Below are 17,233 nucleotides of genomic sequence, written 5' to 3' on the forward strand. Positions count from 1 at the left end.
TAAGTGATTTACCCACAGTCATACGGCAAGCATATGATGGAGTCAAGATTAGAATCCAGGTCCTCTGGCTCCCAGACTCATGCTTTACCCACAAGACCACACTGCTTCCCGTTCATTGAGCACTTCTTGTGTGCACAGCACCGTACTATACATTTGGGAAAGTACAATACAAAAGAGTTGGTAGATGTGGTCTTTGCCCACGAGGAACTTAGCGGATTTGTGCGGTCGCTGTCACTGGCATTTTTGGGTTTCCTCACCTATAGATTACTACCTTTTCAAATCTATAATCAGATATCATCTCTTTTATTCCTCCTTAATTTGCCACCAGTGTATATGATTTCTTTCTCGTCTTGTTGTATAAGACTTAACTTAGTGACACAGTGTCATTACATTTTGCTTTGGAGTCTACGGTTACACCACCGGACAACAGGGTACCAAAAGAAATCAGAAACCTCTTAGAGACCAAGGGGCTGAGAATGGAAACAGGTGATATGTCAGCTACGTAGATTATCACCAGAACCTTGACTGAGAAAAAAGATTCGGGACACAATAGCCGATGGTATGTGTGGAGGGAAAAAAAGGAGCCGAATTAGAATGGTAAAGCATTTCAGCACTGTCAAGAAAGTCACCACAACAATCATTCCCACTGCACTAAGCCCTTGAAAGCAGATGGTTGAGTGACAAAATAGGAAAATACCCACAATGATCAGAGAACATAATGTGAGAAATTATGTGTAGATATGGAGAAGGAGCGTGGCTCAGATTGGAGAAGGAGCGTGGCTCAGTGGAAAGAGCACGGGCTTTGGAGTCAGGGCTCATGAGTTCGAATCCCAGCTCTGCCACTTGTCGGCTGTGTGACTGTGGGCAAGTCACTTAACTTCTCTGTGCCTCAGTTCCCTCATCTGTAAAATGGGGATTAAGACTGTGAGTCCCTCGTGGGACAACCTGATTCCCCTATGTCTACCCCAGCGCTTAGAACAGTGCTCGGCACATAGTAAGCGCTTAACAAATACCAACATTATTATTATATGGACTTTTCAATAATGATAAGAATAATTATGGTATTTCAGTGTTTACTATGGGCCAAACGCTGTACTAAGTGCTGTGGTAGAGATAAGATAATCAGTCCAGACACAATCCCTGTCCCAATTGGGGATCACAGCATACGTAGGAGGGGGAATGGGTCCCACTAGACAAATGAAGAAACTGAGGCCCAGAGAAGTTAAGCGACTTGACCAAAGTCACACAGCAGGCAAGCCACCTAAACAGGATTGGAACAAAGGTTCTCTGTCTCCCAGGTCGGTGCTCTTTTCACTAAGCCAAAAACAAGAGCAGTCTAAGGTGTGAAAGAACCTATAAAGAAGAAATACTGAAACAGCCCCCAAGATGTTTGGGAAAACAAAGAATCAGATCATATCCGTCAGAGAACTTCAGGTTCAAGAGAATAGTTGGTCATTATCTTAAACCATGAAGATAATGGACATGAATTCACTTCTCAAAAATAGTTCTTACCTACCTAGTGTATAGAAGTTGGAAATCTTCTAATAAAAGAACAGGAAAATTTTTTTTTAAATCACTGGAAGCCATTAAGATTGAGCCAAAACTCTTTAGGTAGGTGATGAGCACACTCATACTTTAATATGTTCCCACTGACTAATACTCTAGCTAAACTCATAAAAGAGTGCCTCAATTGCATAATTAATATCCACTGTCATAACAGACATCAAGGAGATATTGGATAGGAGGAAATGGCCAAAAGATTGATTAAAATTGACTTTAACAGAGGAACTAAATGCCGTAAAATGATATCGCCACTGCATTAACCCCTTAATCACAGCTTCTGGGATTTCATGTGATATTACCCAACTTAGTCTCTATGTCCCCATTTTGTCTATCTCACCGATGACCACTTTCCCATATCCTCCCCCTAGTCTGGAACTCCCTTCCCCTTCATATACACCAGACCACCACTCTCTCCACCTTCAAATAATTATTAAGGGCACATCTCCTCCAAGAGGCTTGCCCTGATTAAGCCCTCTTTTCCGGGCTCCTCCTTCCTTCTGCGCCGTCTAGGCACTTGGAGAGAAGTAGCATGGCCCAGTGGCAAGAGCATGGGTTTGGGAGTCAGAAGACCTGGGTTCTAATCCCGGCTCTGCCACTTGTCTGCCATGTGACCTTGGGCAAGTCACTTAAGTTCTCTGTGCTTCAGTTACCTCATCTGTAAAATGGGGATTAAGACTGTGAGTCCCACGTGGGACAATCTGATTATATTGTATCTACCCCAGTGCTTATAACCGTGCTTGGCACATAGTAAGTGCTGAATGAATGCCATTATTATTATTATTTTCTCTGACCTTTGGATATTTGATATTCACCCCATCCCCAACCCTAAAGCACTTATTTACATAACTTTAAATTACATATTATGAATTAATTAATTTACACTAATGTATGTCTCTCCCTGTAGACTGCAAGCTTGCTATGGACAGGAATATGTCCACTAATTCTGTTGCATTACAATCTCCCAAGCACTTTGTGCAATGTTCTACACATAAGAAGTGTTCAATAAATCCCACTGATTGATGGATGGATTAATATTAAATACTAATGACTTTTGTGTTTGCAGGACCTCTGAATTGTCAGTAGAGATGCATAAAAATTTCCAAGTACTGAAATACTGATAATTCAACGTTTTTCTCTACATCAAAGTGAGATGGAATGAAAGGGGCCAGCCAAATAGTGATACGATGAAGGAAGGGAATACAGGATTGGATTTTCAACCTAATGTACATGTGCTTCTTTGATTTTTCAGAAAAAGTATTAAACTTTATCATGTACAGAAGTGGATGGCATGATTTGGGCCAGTCCTTCAGCTTATCGGCGTGCATCCCTGAGTGCAGGAATCTTGGTTCCTAAGGTTGAATGAACATCGAGGCTTGGGAGGGACAGGAAAACAGTCCTTGTCATTTAAGGAGATACATGATAGAATGAGAAGTAACCTTCTGTGACCTTCTGGAAGGTGGTTTGGTAGGCAAAGACCACCTGTGAACTTTGCAATGCGAGGTAAACCTGCCTGCCAACTTGCCAGTTGCATCCCTTGCCCAAGCAGCGACATAACTGGTAGGGATGAGAGAATGTGTCCTGTGGGCTCAGGATTTTATTTTTAATGGTGTTTGTTAAGTACCTACTATGTGCCAGAAACTGTACTAACCAATGGGATAAATACAAGCTAATCAATATGGACACAGCCCATACCCCACGTGGGGTCCACATTCTCAAACCCCATTTTACAGATGAGGTAACTGAGGGACACAGAAGTTAAGTGACTTGCCCAAGGTCACACAGCAGACAAGTGGTGGAGCCGGGATTAGAACCCAGGTTCTTCTGTCTACCAGGCCCACGCTCTATCCACTAGGCCATGCTGCTTCTCATGGACGTTAATCATTCTCTCCTGACAGATGAGCCATCCTTTCATCCACAGTTTCCAGGCAGTCATAGGAAAAGAAAAAAAAAAAGAATCGACGCTCCAAGTCAGCCTCAAACTCTGGATGAAAATTTCACCAGCTAACGTGACTACAACGGGGCGGTCCGTCGTATCGGTGCATCAGGTGTGACAGGCTGGCCTTGCAGAAGGGAGATTTAATCAATTAGGCACTCGGAACTTTGACAACTTCTGCAGGAAATAACTGGCCAAAACTAAGTGAATTAATTCGTTCTGCATTGAAAACCTGGCAAGAACCACCAGTTGATAAAAAACAGAGGGCTTGGATTGCTTAAGTGTTGCATTTGGCCTAGGTAATTACCGCTAAGATTACATCCAGTCAAAGAGCAACTCTGGCTTTGCTGAGAATCTTTGCAGAATGCAATGCCGCTGCCATCTGCTTTGCATGTGCTACAAAATAATGCCAGATTGGCAAGCGGAAATTCAATAGCGGGGAGTAAAGTAGAAGTTAATTGGAGAGATGAACGAGAGAAATCGGAGAGCGAGAAAGACTTTAGGTTGGGATTCAACCCTCGGAAAGTGATCAGAGGATGACCAGGTGTAAAGCTCTGGAATCCTATCGCAGAGCTGGAAAACACACCTGCTTGCACGTGTCAAGATTAGTAGGAAATAGGGCACTACTGCCCAGCGGGTGGAGGGTGGAGCATCTTTTCTTTTTTTTTTCCAGTATTTGTTAAGTGCTTACTACGTGGCAGGCACTGTTCTAAGTACTAGAGTAGATACAAGTTAATCAGGTTGGACACAGTCCCTGTCCCACCGTCTTAATCCCTGTTTTATAGATGAGGTAACTGAGGAACAGACTTGCTCAAGGTCACACAGTAGAAGAGAAGTGGCGGAGCCGGAATTAGAACCCAGGTCCTTCTGATTCCCAGGTCCTTGTCCTATCCACCAGGCCATTCTGCTTCATGACTGTGAGCTCGTCTCTAGACAGTGAATTTGTTTTGGACAGGGAATGCGTCTGTTCATTTTAAATACTGTACTCTCCCAAGCGCTTAGTCCAGTGCTTTGCACACAGTAAGTGCTCAATAAATACAACTGAATGAATGAATGCTTCTCTTATTGAGGATGGACAAAAACGGAGACGAAGAGCAACAAAACAAGAATGAAATGCAACAGTGGAAAGGGTGTACATCTCAATGCGAACACTGCGGCATCTCTGACCCAGCACAGTGAGGGACAAGTTCATGAAGGACAAGCAGTTTTCTAGGCCGCAAGGAAACTGGTGTTGGTTGGATGGCCCTTCTGAAGTTAACTGCTGCCCCTACTTCAGTTCTGGAAAAGCTCTATTGCCTATTTCCCTGGAAGGATGAAGGTCCTTCTTTAATTTGACCCTAAAAGACATCCTTCTCTTTGAGTGACTGTAGCTTCTTCAGTGACTTTGGGTGACCTTCTGTCAGTTCTTTGTCAGGCAGGTGCCTGGCCACGATTTCCCACTGACCTTAGGAAATGCAAAAATAATAATGATAATGATGGTATCTGTTAAGGGCTTACTCTGTACCGGGCACCGTACTAAGCGCTGGGGTGGATACAAACAAATCGAGCTGGACCCAGTCCCTGTTCCACGTGGGGCTCACGGTCTCAATCTCCATTTTACAGATGAGGTAACTGAGGTCCAGAGAGGTGAAGTGACTTGCCTAAGGTCCCATAGCAGACAAGTGGTGGTGCCGGGATTAGAACCCAGGTCCTTCGACTCCCAGGCCCGGGCTCTTTCCACTAGACCACACTGCTTCTCAATCCCAGGGTCCTTTCACTCAGGGAAGCTTTAATTCTACCTTCTTACCGGATCATTGTCATAATCTTTTAGTAGCACAGAGATCATTCTGAACAGAGAGTAAAAATGCCAATTTGCTCATGACACTTTTTCAGGTCCCAGAAGTGCTATTTCAAATCAGATTGGAATTCCCTTTTTAGTCTCTAATGTTACTTCCTAATGTTCCGCAGGCAATTATACCTCAAACTGTTTTTATTTCAAATGAAAATCCCTTGGGGACTGAAAATTGATTTTTACATCAGCATTTCCTATTAGTAGGATGGCCAAGAAGAGTAACATTTATTACATGTACAGTGTCATTTCTAATTATAGATCAATTAAATTCAGGCGGCCACTGGCTTTAGCCAGAAGTCTGAGAAGCAGTGTGGCCTAGTGGAAAGAGTAAAGGCCGGCGAGTCAGGAGTCCTGATTTCTAATCCTGACTCTGCCACTTGCATACTGTGTTACCTTGAGCAAGGCACTTCTCCTCTCTCTGCCTTACTTGCTTTATCTGTAAAATGGAGATTAAATATTTGTCCTCCATACCCCTTAGGCTGTGAGTCACGTAGGAGAGAGACCGTCCAACTTGATTTTCTTGTAATAATAATGATAATAGTGGTATTTGTTAAGCTCTTACTAAGTGCCAGGCACTGTACTAGATGAGGGGATGGCCACGAGCAAACTGGGTTGATCTTTTATCTACCCCAACACTTAGTAGAATTACTGGGCACATATAGTATGTACTGAATGAATACCATTATTATTATTAATATTTAATAATGTTGGTATTTGCTAAGCGCTTACTATGTGCCGAGCACTGTTCTAAGCGCTGGGGTAGACACAGGGGAATCGGGTTGTCCCACGTGAGGTCACAGACTTAATCCGCATTTTACAGATGAGGTAACTGAGGCACCGAGAAGTGAAGTGACTTGCCCAAAAGTCACACAGCTGACGAGTGGGCGAGCCGGGATTCGAACCCATGACCTCTGACTCCAAAGCCCGTGCTCTTTCCACTGAGCCACGCCGCTTCTCAATTTGAGCGGGAAAGCGAATATAAGGGCAGGAGACACCTCCCACACTGTTTTCAGGGCAGTATATATAATGCTTGTTCCCGGTGAACAGGGCATTGATGAGGAGGACTTGAAGGTGCTTCTGTGTTTGGGCAGCCAAACTACTGCCAACCTAAAAGGGGTTCAGATGCCTTTTTTTGTAATTGAGCCAACAAGGTCTCAGGGGTGAAGCACCATTAGAGTTGGCCCAGAAATCTTGAGCCCCAAGGTAGCTACGTCAGTTGTCCTGGAATCTGGAGATTACTGGGGATTAGGTAGCCTTGGGGGTCGTGAACCAAGCTGCTAGTGCAGCACAACCTAGTGGCTAGAGCCCTGGGAGTCAGAAGGATGTGAGTTCGAATCCCGCCTCAGCCACCCGTCTGCTGTGCGATCTTGGGAAAGTCACTTCACTTCCCTGAGGCTCAGTTCCATCATCTGTAAAATGGGATTAAGCCTGTGAGGTCCATGAGGGACAGGGGCTGTTTCTAAATTGATTAGCTTGTATCTACCCTAGCACGTAGAACAGTGCTTGACGTAGAGTGAGTGCTTAACAATTATTACTATTATTATTATCATTCATCAGGCTACGGAGGGAGGGGAGATCATGAGAAGCAGCATGGCGTAGTGGATAGAGCAAGGACTGGGAGTCGGAAAGTCTTGGGTTCTAATCCTGGCTCCCCCACTTGTCTGCTGGGTGACTCGGGGCAAGACACTTTACTTCTCTGTGCCTCAGTTATCTCATCTGTAAAATGGGGGTTGAGACTGTGAGCCCCACACGGGACAGTTACTGGGTCCAACTCGACTGGCTGATACCCACCACGGCACTTGATACAGTGTCGGGCAACTAGATAGCGCTTAACAAATACCATCATCTTCATCATCATCCTGATTAGCCTCAGGCCAGGCTGGATCCCAATTCCGGGCCCCAAGCGGGTGGAATCGGCTCAATCCACCCCACTGCTACTAAGGCAACTTCCTGGGTGGGTCTGGGAGTCCGGGCCAGTACAGCAAGAGTCCTCAGCCCGGAACAGCGGCATATGTGCCGGCTTTGGCAGGACAATTCGGGGAAGAAGCCTTGAGCCCTGAGAGAATGGCACCTAATGTGAACAGAAGAACTCAGGTACTTGACAAGTTTCTTCTGAGACTGCCTCTCTGCAGACGGTTTTTACTTAAAAATTCAACCTCATCAATATTTTAAGCTCCCTGCCTCTTCTGTAAAGAAAAGACCAGCTCACCTACAGGGATGCACTTGTTTAATTTTTCCGGGAGAGGATGAAGCACATGCGTGTCGGCCGGAGGCCAAAGGGATTGCACCCGGATCTGTACCTTTTGGGCACTTGGCATTCACCCCACCCTCACCCTGCAGAACTCATGTATATAGCTGTGATTTATCTGTTATTATTAATGTCTATCTCCCTCTCTAGGCTGTAAGCTTGTTGTGGGCTGGGTATGTGTCTACCAACTCTATTGTACGGTTCTCTCGGAAGCAGCGCAATGCTCCGCAAGCAGTAACAGATCAATAGATACCATTGATAGAGTGACGGATAGATTGATTTGCAACTCGGCCTGCCCATTCTCATAAAAGACAGTGGGAGGGCTTCAAATCTTTAGTGCCTCTATCCATTTATATTCAGACACCTTTGGAGTTAAGTGAGTGCATTAGGATAGTTTTCAGGAATTTTTTAGACACAGATTCAACTACCTTAGGTTGAGCTGAACCACTTAAAATCCGATGCCAGCGAATGCTGATTTCTCTGCCTCCTGTCAGTATTTGCCAAAGAGCAACGAACCGTGGTCTAGGCACACATCACCTACTGCTGCCACTGGATGACCATCTCCCTTCCCCACGTTTCTTCATTAGAAATTGAGCATTCGTCAGCCCCCCGCACGTTCGCCTCAGTTCCAGAACGCTTTCTCCTGGCAGGATTTACTCCGTTCACACATTTTGATGGCAGATACAACCCCACAAAACATAAGAAATGTGCCGCCTTTGTCAGAAAACTCCATCCCCCAGTGTTTAATCCTAAAATCTACTTGTTTATATCCAATCATGATTTTGTCATTTTTACATTTGTTAAGGGAAGGAAATAGAGTTAGAAGGTTATGAGGGGTTTTAGGTTAACTCTTGAACTATCAAAGTCCTGTGGCCTATTCTTCATCAGTTTTACATAGGCCGTTTCAGGAAGCTGGACTTACTGGTTAGGAAGAGATGGAATTATTCTGACATATTTAGCCAATACCCCTAATTTCTCACCTATTCTTATCCCACCTTCAAAAGATGCACAATCAGTGGTATGTGTTCAAGGCTTACTCTGTGCAAAGCACTGTGCTAAGGGCATGATTGAGTACGACAGAGTAAGTAGACACGATCCCTGGTCTTGAGGAACTTGCTTTCAAGGGCCTTATGTTTAACAAAAATTGTTCTGGTTAGTCCATTTTCACACAAGAAGAAAATGGAAGAGAAAAACTAATGGAGGGGAAGGAAATACTGGAGGAAAGAGTGGTGGAGGGGTAGGGAGAAGCCCAAGAGGGGAAGAGAGAAAAAGCCAATACACTTTCATTCAAGTAAGCCAGATTTATGTTTTGATTTTACTCCTTGGAGCAGTGTGCCTAGTAAATGTTGAAAATGGATTCTTAACTAGTTTTTGAATTTTAGCACTCTGCTGGAAAGCAACATGCTACTTGTAAAAGCAGGTGGCAGTCCTGCTAGTGCCTTTTCTAGTATTCAGGCTCTTATTTTTGGAAATCCACAGGCAACATTATGGGTAACGTAATGATTCACGGAGGTGAAAAGGGGAAACTCAACTACAGATGCAGCTCTGGGTTAAAACCTTAAAAGCTTGGGTTTTGAGGGTGTTCGAGTTGGTGCAACAGCCCTTCTGAATAAGCCTTCGTGGATTTACAAAGGGGAAATTTTTTCTTATATTTCAGAATTCTTCCCCTGCACCAACTTGTACAATCTCTGTGGGCGGGGAAGGTGTCATTTATTCATTTTGTATTTCCCGAGCCCCAAGAACAGTGCACTCTCAAAATGGCCACTCAACAGATGATACTAGGACCCCTACTCTACTAGTATTAGTATCTATTAAGCACTTACTGGGGGCAGGACACTGTGCTAAGCGCAGGGACGGAATACACAAGTGGGGCTTGGACCCAGTCTCTGTCCCTCGAGGGGCTGGCTCAAAGTCGAAATTCATGTACACACAACTGTTCCCTCTCCGACAGAAATTGGATCAGATTCTTGGAAAACCTTCTCTTTTGTCATTCCCTGCTAGCCAGACTACCAGCTCTCCAGATCTGAATAAGACAGTGAAACCGAGACTCATTTTTCATCTTTAAAGGGATCTGCTTATAGCACACGAGTCCGATTTAGACCAGGACTACCAGGCTCTGACTACGGTCACTATCGCGTGGGTTCCATGCCAGTATTTGGTTACTGCCTTCTGACTCCTGCTCCGGCACAATTCAGAGAGACTAAGCTTCCCAGTTTCCCACTGCTCTCTTGTGAGACACATTCAACTCTCAGATACTCCTAAAAACTCCAGGGATGAAGCCTGCCGGAAGTGATTCACGGGCACCTCCCAACGCAAGGGCCTGGTGCCATAAGATCTCTGTGCCTTCAGTTCAGCCCTTCTGCCATTTTGAGACCGGAGGTAAAAACGGCTCAAGATTTCGGGCTCAATATTTTGACCTCAAGATTCCGCCTGCTGCCCATGTCTGGAATTCTGTCCCCCAGTGCGTGCTAGCAGGATCAATGGCAATGACATCTTAGCATTTTTTTAATCAATGGAATTCAAATTATTAACATAGTTATGAAGATGACACCAAGCCTGCAGCAGACGGTAGTGATTTAAAATTACAACATAATCCCTCATTTATGAGCCAGAAACCTGTTCTATTCAGATTTCTCTAAAGACCGTGGTGGAGGGTGAATTGGTATATGGAGATACTTGCGTGAGCTACCTGGGTAAGGATGCATACTGTCTTTCCATTCCCTCAAATCGGAGGTTGCATGAACTCCCATCTGGGCCTTTTCCAGGCACCTGTGGAGAGAAAAGTAATTAGAGATGAAGATCAATTAGACACACTGGTTACTGACAATGAATCTCAAAATTATAATCAGTGCACAAATGATGTTGCTGCGTGCCAAAAATCAACCAAGGAAAAGCAGGGACTTAAAATTACCACAGGATTTGACAATAAACCCACAAATATGGCATTTATCAACACTCTCCCTTCTATCCAGAAAGGGTCAGTGTAAAACAACATTCTCCCATCAATCAAGCCATCTCTGTTCTGTCCATTAAACATGTCATTAAAATTCAGCTCCTCCATGGATCTTTCCCTTCCTAAAGAGACTTTGTTCTTAAGGCACTGCAAACCACCACAAACCCTACCTGTCCTTCATTACTTCAGGGCATTTGCATATAAGTGTGCTTTGTGTGGCTAATTACACTTAAGTGTTTATGCAAGCACATGTGTTGGGTCTATTTTTCCCTATATAAATTCCTTGGAAACAGAAATTGCACCTTCTCACTATATAAATTGTACACTGCCTCATGTCTTGGCCACAGTTGAGGCTCAATTAATGTCATGAATGAAAAGGGCAGAGTGATTTTTCAGTTGCTCTGCTCGGCAATACCTCAGTGCTTCTTTCCCACATCCTTCCTCTAGCCTGGAACTCCCTCCCCCTCCATATATGCTAGACCACCACTCTCTCCACCTTTAAAGCATTGTTATGGTTATATCTCCTCCAAGATGCCTTCCTGCTTTAAGTCCTCTTCTCCCCAGCTCCCTTTCATTCATTCATTTAATCATATTTACTGAGTGCTTACTGCGCAGACTAAGCACTTGGGAGAGTACAACATAACAATAAACAGACACATTCCCTGCCCCAAAATGCTTACAGTATAGTAGGGGTGGGGGGAGACAGTCATATAAATAAATTACATATATGTACATATGTGCTGTGGGGCTAGGAGGGGGGATGAAAGTCAGAGTGATGTACAAGGGAGTGGGAGAAGACAAAAGAAGGGCTTAGTCAAGGAAGGCCTCTTGGAGGGGATGTGCCTTCAATAATAATAATAATAATTTTGGTATTTGTTAAGTGCTTACTATGTGCGGAGCATTCATTCATTCATTCAATAGTATTTATTGAGCGCTTACTATGTGCAGAGCACTGTACTAAGCGCTTGGGATGAACAAGTTGGCAACAGATAGAGACAGTCCCTGCCGTTTGACGGGCTTACAGTCTAATCGGGGGAGACGGACAGACGAGAACGATGGCGATAAATAGAGTCGAGGGGAAGAACATCTCGTAAAAACAATGGCGACTAAATAGAATCGAGGCGATGTACAATTCATTAACAAAATAAATAGGGTAACGAAAATATATACAGTTGAGCGGACGAGTACAGTGCTGTGGGGATGGGAAGGGAGAGGTGGAGGAGCGGAGGGAAAAGGGGAAAAAGAGGGTTTAGCTGCGGAGAGGTAAAGGGGGGGTGGCAGAGGGAGTAGAGGGAGAAGAGGAGCTCAGTCTGGGAAGGCCTCTTGGAGGAGGTGAGTTTTAAGTAGGGTTTTGAAGAGGGGAAGAGAATCAGTTTGGCGGAGGTGAGGAGGGAGGGCGTTCCGGGACCGCGGGAGGACGCGGCCCGGGGGTCGACGGCGGGACGGGCGAGACCGAGGGACGGGGAGGAGGTGGGCGGCGGAGGAGCGGAGCGTGCGGGGTGGGCGGTAGAAAGAGAGAAGGGAGGAGAGGTAGGAAGGGGCAAGGTGATGTAGAGCCTCGAAGCCTAGAGTGAGGAGTTTTTGTTTGGAGCGGAGGATGATAGGCAACCACTGGAGTTGTTTAAGAAGGGGACTGACATGCCCAGATCGTTTCTGCAGGAGGATGAGCCGGGCAGCGGAGTGAAGAATAGACCGGAGCGGGGCGAGAGAGGAGGAAGGGAGGTCAGAGAGAAGGCTGACACAGTAGTCTAGCCGGGATATAACGAGAGCCCGTAGCGGTAAGGTAGCCGTCTGGGTGGAGAGGAAAGGGCGGATCTTGGCAATATCGTAGAGGTGAAACCGGCAGGTCTCGGTAACGGATAGGACGCGTGGGGTGAACGAGAGAGACGAGTCAAGGATGACACCGAGATCGCGGGCCCGAGAGACAGGAAGGATGGTCGTGCCATCCACGGTGATAGAGAAGTCTGGGAGAGGACCGGGTTCGGGAGGGAAGATGAGGAGCTCAATCTTGCTCATGTCGAGTTTTAGGTGGCGGGCAGACATCCAGGTGGAGACGTCCCGGAGGCGGGAGGAGATGCGAGCCCGAAGGGAGGGGGAGAGGACAGGGGCGGAGATGTAGATCTGCGTGTCATCTGCGTAGAGATGGTAGTCAAAGCCGTGAGAGCGGATGAGTTCACCGAGGGAGCGAGTGTAAATGGAGAACGGAAGAGGGCCAAGAACTGACCCTTGAGGAACTCCAACAGTTAAAGGATGGGAGGGGGAGGAGGCTCCAGCGAAGGAGACCGAGAATGATCGGCCAGAGAGGTAAGAGGAGAACCAGGAGAGGACAGAGTCCGTGAAGCCAAGGTGAGATAAGGTATGGAGGAGGAGGGGATGGTCGACAGTGTCAAAGGCAGCAGAGCACTGTTCTAAGCACTGGGGTAGATACAGGGTAATCAGGTTGTCCCATGTGAGGCTCACAGTCTTAATCCCCATTTTACAGATGAGGTAACTGAGGCACAGAGAAGTTAAGTGACTTGCCCACAGTCACACAGCTGACAGGTTGGCATTTGTTAACCGCTTACTATGTGCAGAGCACTGTTCTAAGCACTGGGGTAGATAGATACAGGGTAATCAGGTTGTCCCACGTGAGGCTCACAGTCTTCATCCCCATTTTACAGATGAGGTAACTGAGGCACAGAGAAGTGAAGTGACTTGCCCACAGTCACACAGCTGACAAGTGGCAGAGCTGGGAGTCGATCCCATGACCTCTGACTCCCAAGCCCGGGCTCTTTCCATTGAGCCACGCTGCTTCAATAACGCTTTGAAGCCGGGGAGAGAGGGCTGTCGGATATGAGGAAGGAGGCGTTCCAGGCTGGAGGCAGGAGGTGGAGGCAGGAGGTGGACGAAAGGTCGGCGGCAGGATAGACAAGATTGAGAGGAGGTTAGAATTAGAGGAGCAAAGTTTGTGGGCTGGATTGTAGTACGAGAATAGCGAGGTGAGGGAGGAGTGGGAAAGGTGATATAGTGATATAATGATATAGTGCTTTGGTAGAGAAGCGTTTAGAACAGTGCTTAGAACAGTGCTCGGCACATAGTAAGCGCTTAACAAATACCAACATTATCATTATTATTATTATTAAAGCCAAAGGTGAGGAGTGTTTGATGCAGAGGTAGATGGGCAACCCCTGGAGGTTCTTGAGGAGTGGGGAGACATGGCCTGAACATTTCTGTAGAAAAACGATATGGGCAGCAGGGTAAAGTATGGACTGGATTGAGGAGCGACAGGAGTCGAGGAATTCAGCAAGGAGCCGGTACAGTAATTAAGGTGGGATAAGAAAAGTGATTGGATTAAAATGGTAGCAGTGATTAAGCCCTCTCCTCCCTGGCTCCCTCTCCCTTCTGCATCATCTATGAACTTGGATTTATGACCTTTGGGCATTAGATGTTTACCCCACTCTCAACCCCACAGCACTTACGTACATATCTATAAATCATTATTTAGATTAACGTCCGTCTCCTCCTCTAGACTGCAAGTTCGATGTGGGCAGGGAACTTGTCTGTGGGAAGCAGTGTCACCTAGGGGAAACAGCACGGGCTTGGGAGTCGGAGGACATGGGTTCTAAACCCGGCTCACTACATGTCTGCTGCGTGACCTTGGCCAAGTCACTACACTTCTGTGGGCCTCAATTGCTTCATGTGTAAAATGGGGATTAAGACTTTGAGCCCCATATGGGACAAGGACTGTGTCCAGTCTGATTACTTTTCATTCATTCATTCATTCATTCATTCATATTTATTGAGCGCTTTCTGAGTGCAAAGCACTGTATCAAGTGCTTGGGAGAGTACAATATAACAGCAAACAGACTCCTGTCCACAACAAACTCACAGTCTAGAAGGGGAGACGGGCTATTAATATAAATAAACAGATAAATAAATTACAGATATATACGTAGATATATACAGTCTAGAGGGGGAGACAGACATTATATAAACAGATTAAATAAATAATAATAATAATAATAATGTTGGTATTTGTTAAGCGCTTACTATGTGCAGAGCACTGTTCTAAGCGCTGGGGTAGACACAGGTGAATCAGGTTGTCCCACGTGGGGCTCCCAGTCTTAATCCCCATTTTACAGATGAGGTAACTGAGGCACAGAGAAGTTAAGTGACTTGCTCACAGTCACACAGCTGACAAGTGGCGGAGCCGGGAGTCGAACTCATGACCTCTGATTCCGAAGCCCGGGCTCTTTTCCACTGAGCCACGCTGCTTCCCGTGGATATGTGGATACAGATGTGTATATATCTGTAAATAAAATACAGATATATACATAGATATATACACATGTGTTGTGGGGATGGGAGGATGAAAGAGGCAGCAAGTAAGTGCAGCCGAGAAGAGAGTGGGAGAAGAGGAGAGGAGGGCTTACTCAGTTAAGGCTTCTTGGAGGGGATGTGCCTTCAGTAAGGTTTTGAAGTGAGGGAGAGCAATTATCTGCCTGATATGAGGAGGGAGGACAGACTTCTTAAGCACTTACTGGGAGGGAGGGCTTACTTTTTAAGCACTTACTATATGTCAAGTACTGTTCTAAGCACTGACGTAGATAAAAGTTAATCAGATTGGATCCAGTCCCTGTCCCACATGAAGCTCACACTCTTACTCTTCATTTTACAGATGAGGTAACTGAGGTTCAGGGAAGTGAAGTGACTTGTCCAAGGTCACCCAGCATAGACATGGCAGAGCCAGGATTAGAACCCACGCCCCTCTGACTCCCAGGCCCTTGCTCTATCCACTAAGCCACATGGCTTCCCACACCACCAGCCACGTTGGTATACATGTACCTTGCTATTTGATCACCTAACTATATTAATAATAATGGTATTTGGTAAGTGCTTACTATGTACCAAGCACTGTTCTAAGCGCTGAATAATAATGATGGTATTTGGTAAGCGCTTACTATGTGTCAAGCACTGATCTAAGCGCTGGGGGAGATACAAGGTAATCAGGTTGTCCCACGTGGGGCTCACAGTCTTAACCCCTATTTTACAGATGAGGGAACTGAGGCACAGAGAAGCGAAGTGATTTACCCAAAATCACACAGCTGACAAGTGGAGGAGCTTGGATTAGAACCCATGTCCTCTGACTCCCAAGCCCGGGCCCTTTCCACTAAGCCACGCTAATAATAATAATAATGTTGGTATTTATTAAGCGCTTACTATGTGCAGAGCACTGTTCTAAGCGCTGGGATATACAGGATCATCAGGTTGTCCCATATTAGGCTCACAGTCTTAATCCCCATTGTACAGATGAGGTAACTGAGGCCCAGAGAAGTGAAGTGACTAGCTCACAGTCACACAGCTGACAAGTGGCAGAGCCGGGATTCCAACTCATGACCTCTGACTCCCAAGCCTGTGCTCTTTCCACTGAGCCACGCAGCACTATTGAGTGCTTATCACTGTTTCTTAATATATTCATACTGTTATGGTCATCTTTTTTGGAACCGGGAGCCCAGTAACAGCCTTTTCATGATCTTCAATGGAAAACCGTACTTTGTTTAGCACTCTCTTGCTGAACTTCTTATTTTCTTGGAACTAATTAAGAAAGCAGTACACACAGGGCGATTTCCCTATCACACATCTTGACGACTCATTTAGCTAGGGCAATTGGTGGCCAGGGCTGGTCATCAATAAAAAAGGGTTTTCACCTCAGGGATCAGGGATTGTCCTGGGAGGCTGGTGTCTCGGCAGGCTAACCATTCAGACCGGTGACAGACGACCGTGGCAAATTCTGAAAGCCTTTCGTGTCGGCGTGTGCACACGGCCATACGTTTAATCTGTCCTTCGCATTCAAAGACGATGCTACTGAGCTACCGAGGGTGAGATCGCATCTTTGCGGGTGATCGGGGCTGAGAAGAAACTCGGTGTGAGGGAGGATTCATTCCAAACCGTGCACATGTGAAGTGTGCTTCGAGCAGTGTCTATCTCCTTTTGGAATCTGCCCTAGCATCCCAATTTTCCCAAACCTCTGCTCATGGAGAGCAACCCTTCTTCGGATGGCCGAAGTCAGTAATAATAATAATGTTGGTATTTGTTAAGCGCTCACTACGTGCAGAGCACTGTTCTAAATGCCGGGGGAGATACAGGGTAATCAGGTTGTCTCACGTGAGGCTCACAGTTAATCCCCATTTTACAGAGGAGGGAACTGAGGCACAGAGAAGTTAAGTGACTTGCCCACAGTCACACAGCTGACAAGTGGCGGAGTCGGGAATCGAACTCATGACCTCTGACTCCGAAGCCCAGGCTCTTTTCCACTGAGCCACGCCGCGGTCTGTTGGATACAGACTGGACTGGAAGCTACTGGAGGGCAGGGATCACATCTACCGACTCTAAAGGCTCAGTGGAAAGAGCCTGGGCTTCGGAGTCAGAGGTCATGGGTTCGACTCCCGGCTCTGTCACTTGTCAGCTCACTTCTCTGGGCCTCCGTTACCTCATCTGTAAAATGGGGATTAACTGTGAGCCTCATGTGGGACAACCTGATGACCCTGTATCTCCCCCAGCGCTTAGAACAGTGCTCTGCACATAGTGAGCGCTTAACAAATACCAACATTATTACTCCCCCAAGCGCTTAGTACACTGCCCTGCACATAGTAAGTGCTCAAAAAATACCACCGGTTGTTTGCACTGGTCTTTATTAATGGCAATAATAAAATAATGATAATTCTG

At 46.0% G+C, this 17,233-nt stretch overlaps 1 protein-coding gene across 1 annotated transcript in view; it reads right to left on the reverse strand.

Annotated features, from left to right (window-relative positions):
* Nucleotides 1-17,233, reverse strand: part of PARD3B (par-3 family cell polarity regulator beta) — a 933,574-nt gene that overhangs the window by 51,259 nt on the left and 865,082 nt on the right. The window contains 1 exon segment of the mRNA XM_029068763.2: nucleotides 10,265-10,344. Coding sequence (XP_028924596.1) covers nucleotides 10,265-10,344 — 80 coding nt within the window.

This window comes from Ornithorhynchus anatinus, chromosome 7, assembly GCF_004115215.2.
Source record: "Ornithorhynchus anatinus isolate Pmale09 chromosome 7, mOrnAna1.pri.v4, whole genome shotgun sequence".
NCBI classification, from domain to species: Eukaryota; Metazoa; Chordata; class Mammalia; order Monotremata; family Ornithorhynchidae; genus Ornithorhynchus; species Ornithorhynchus anatinus.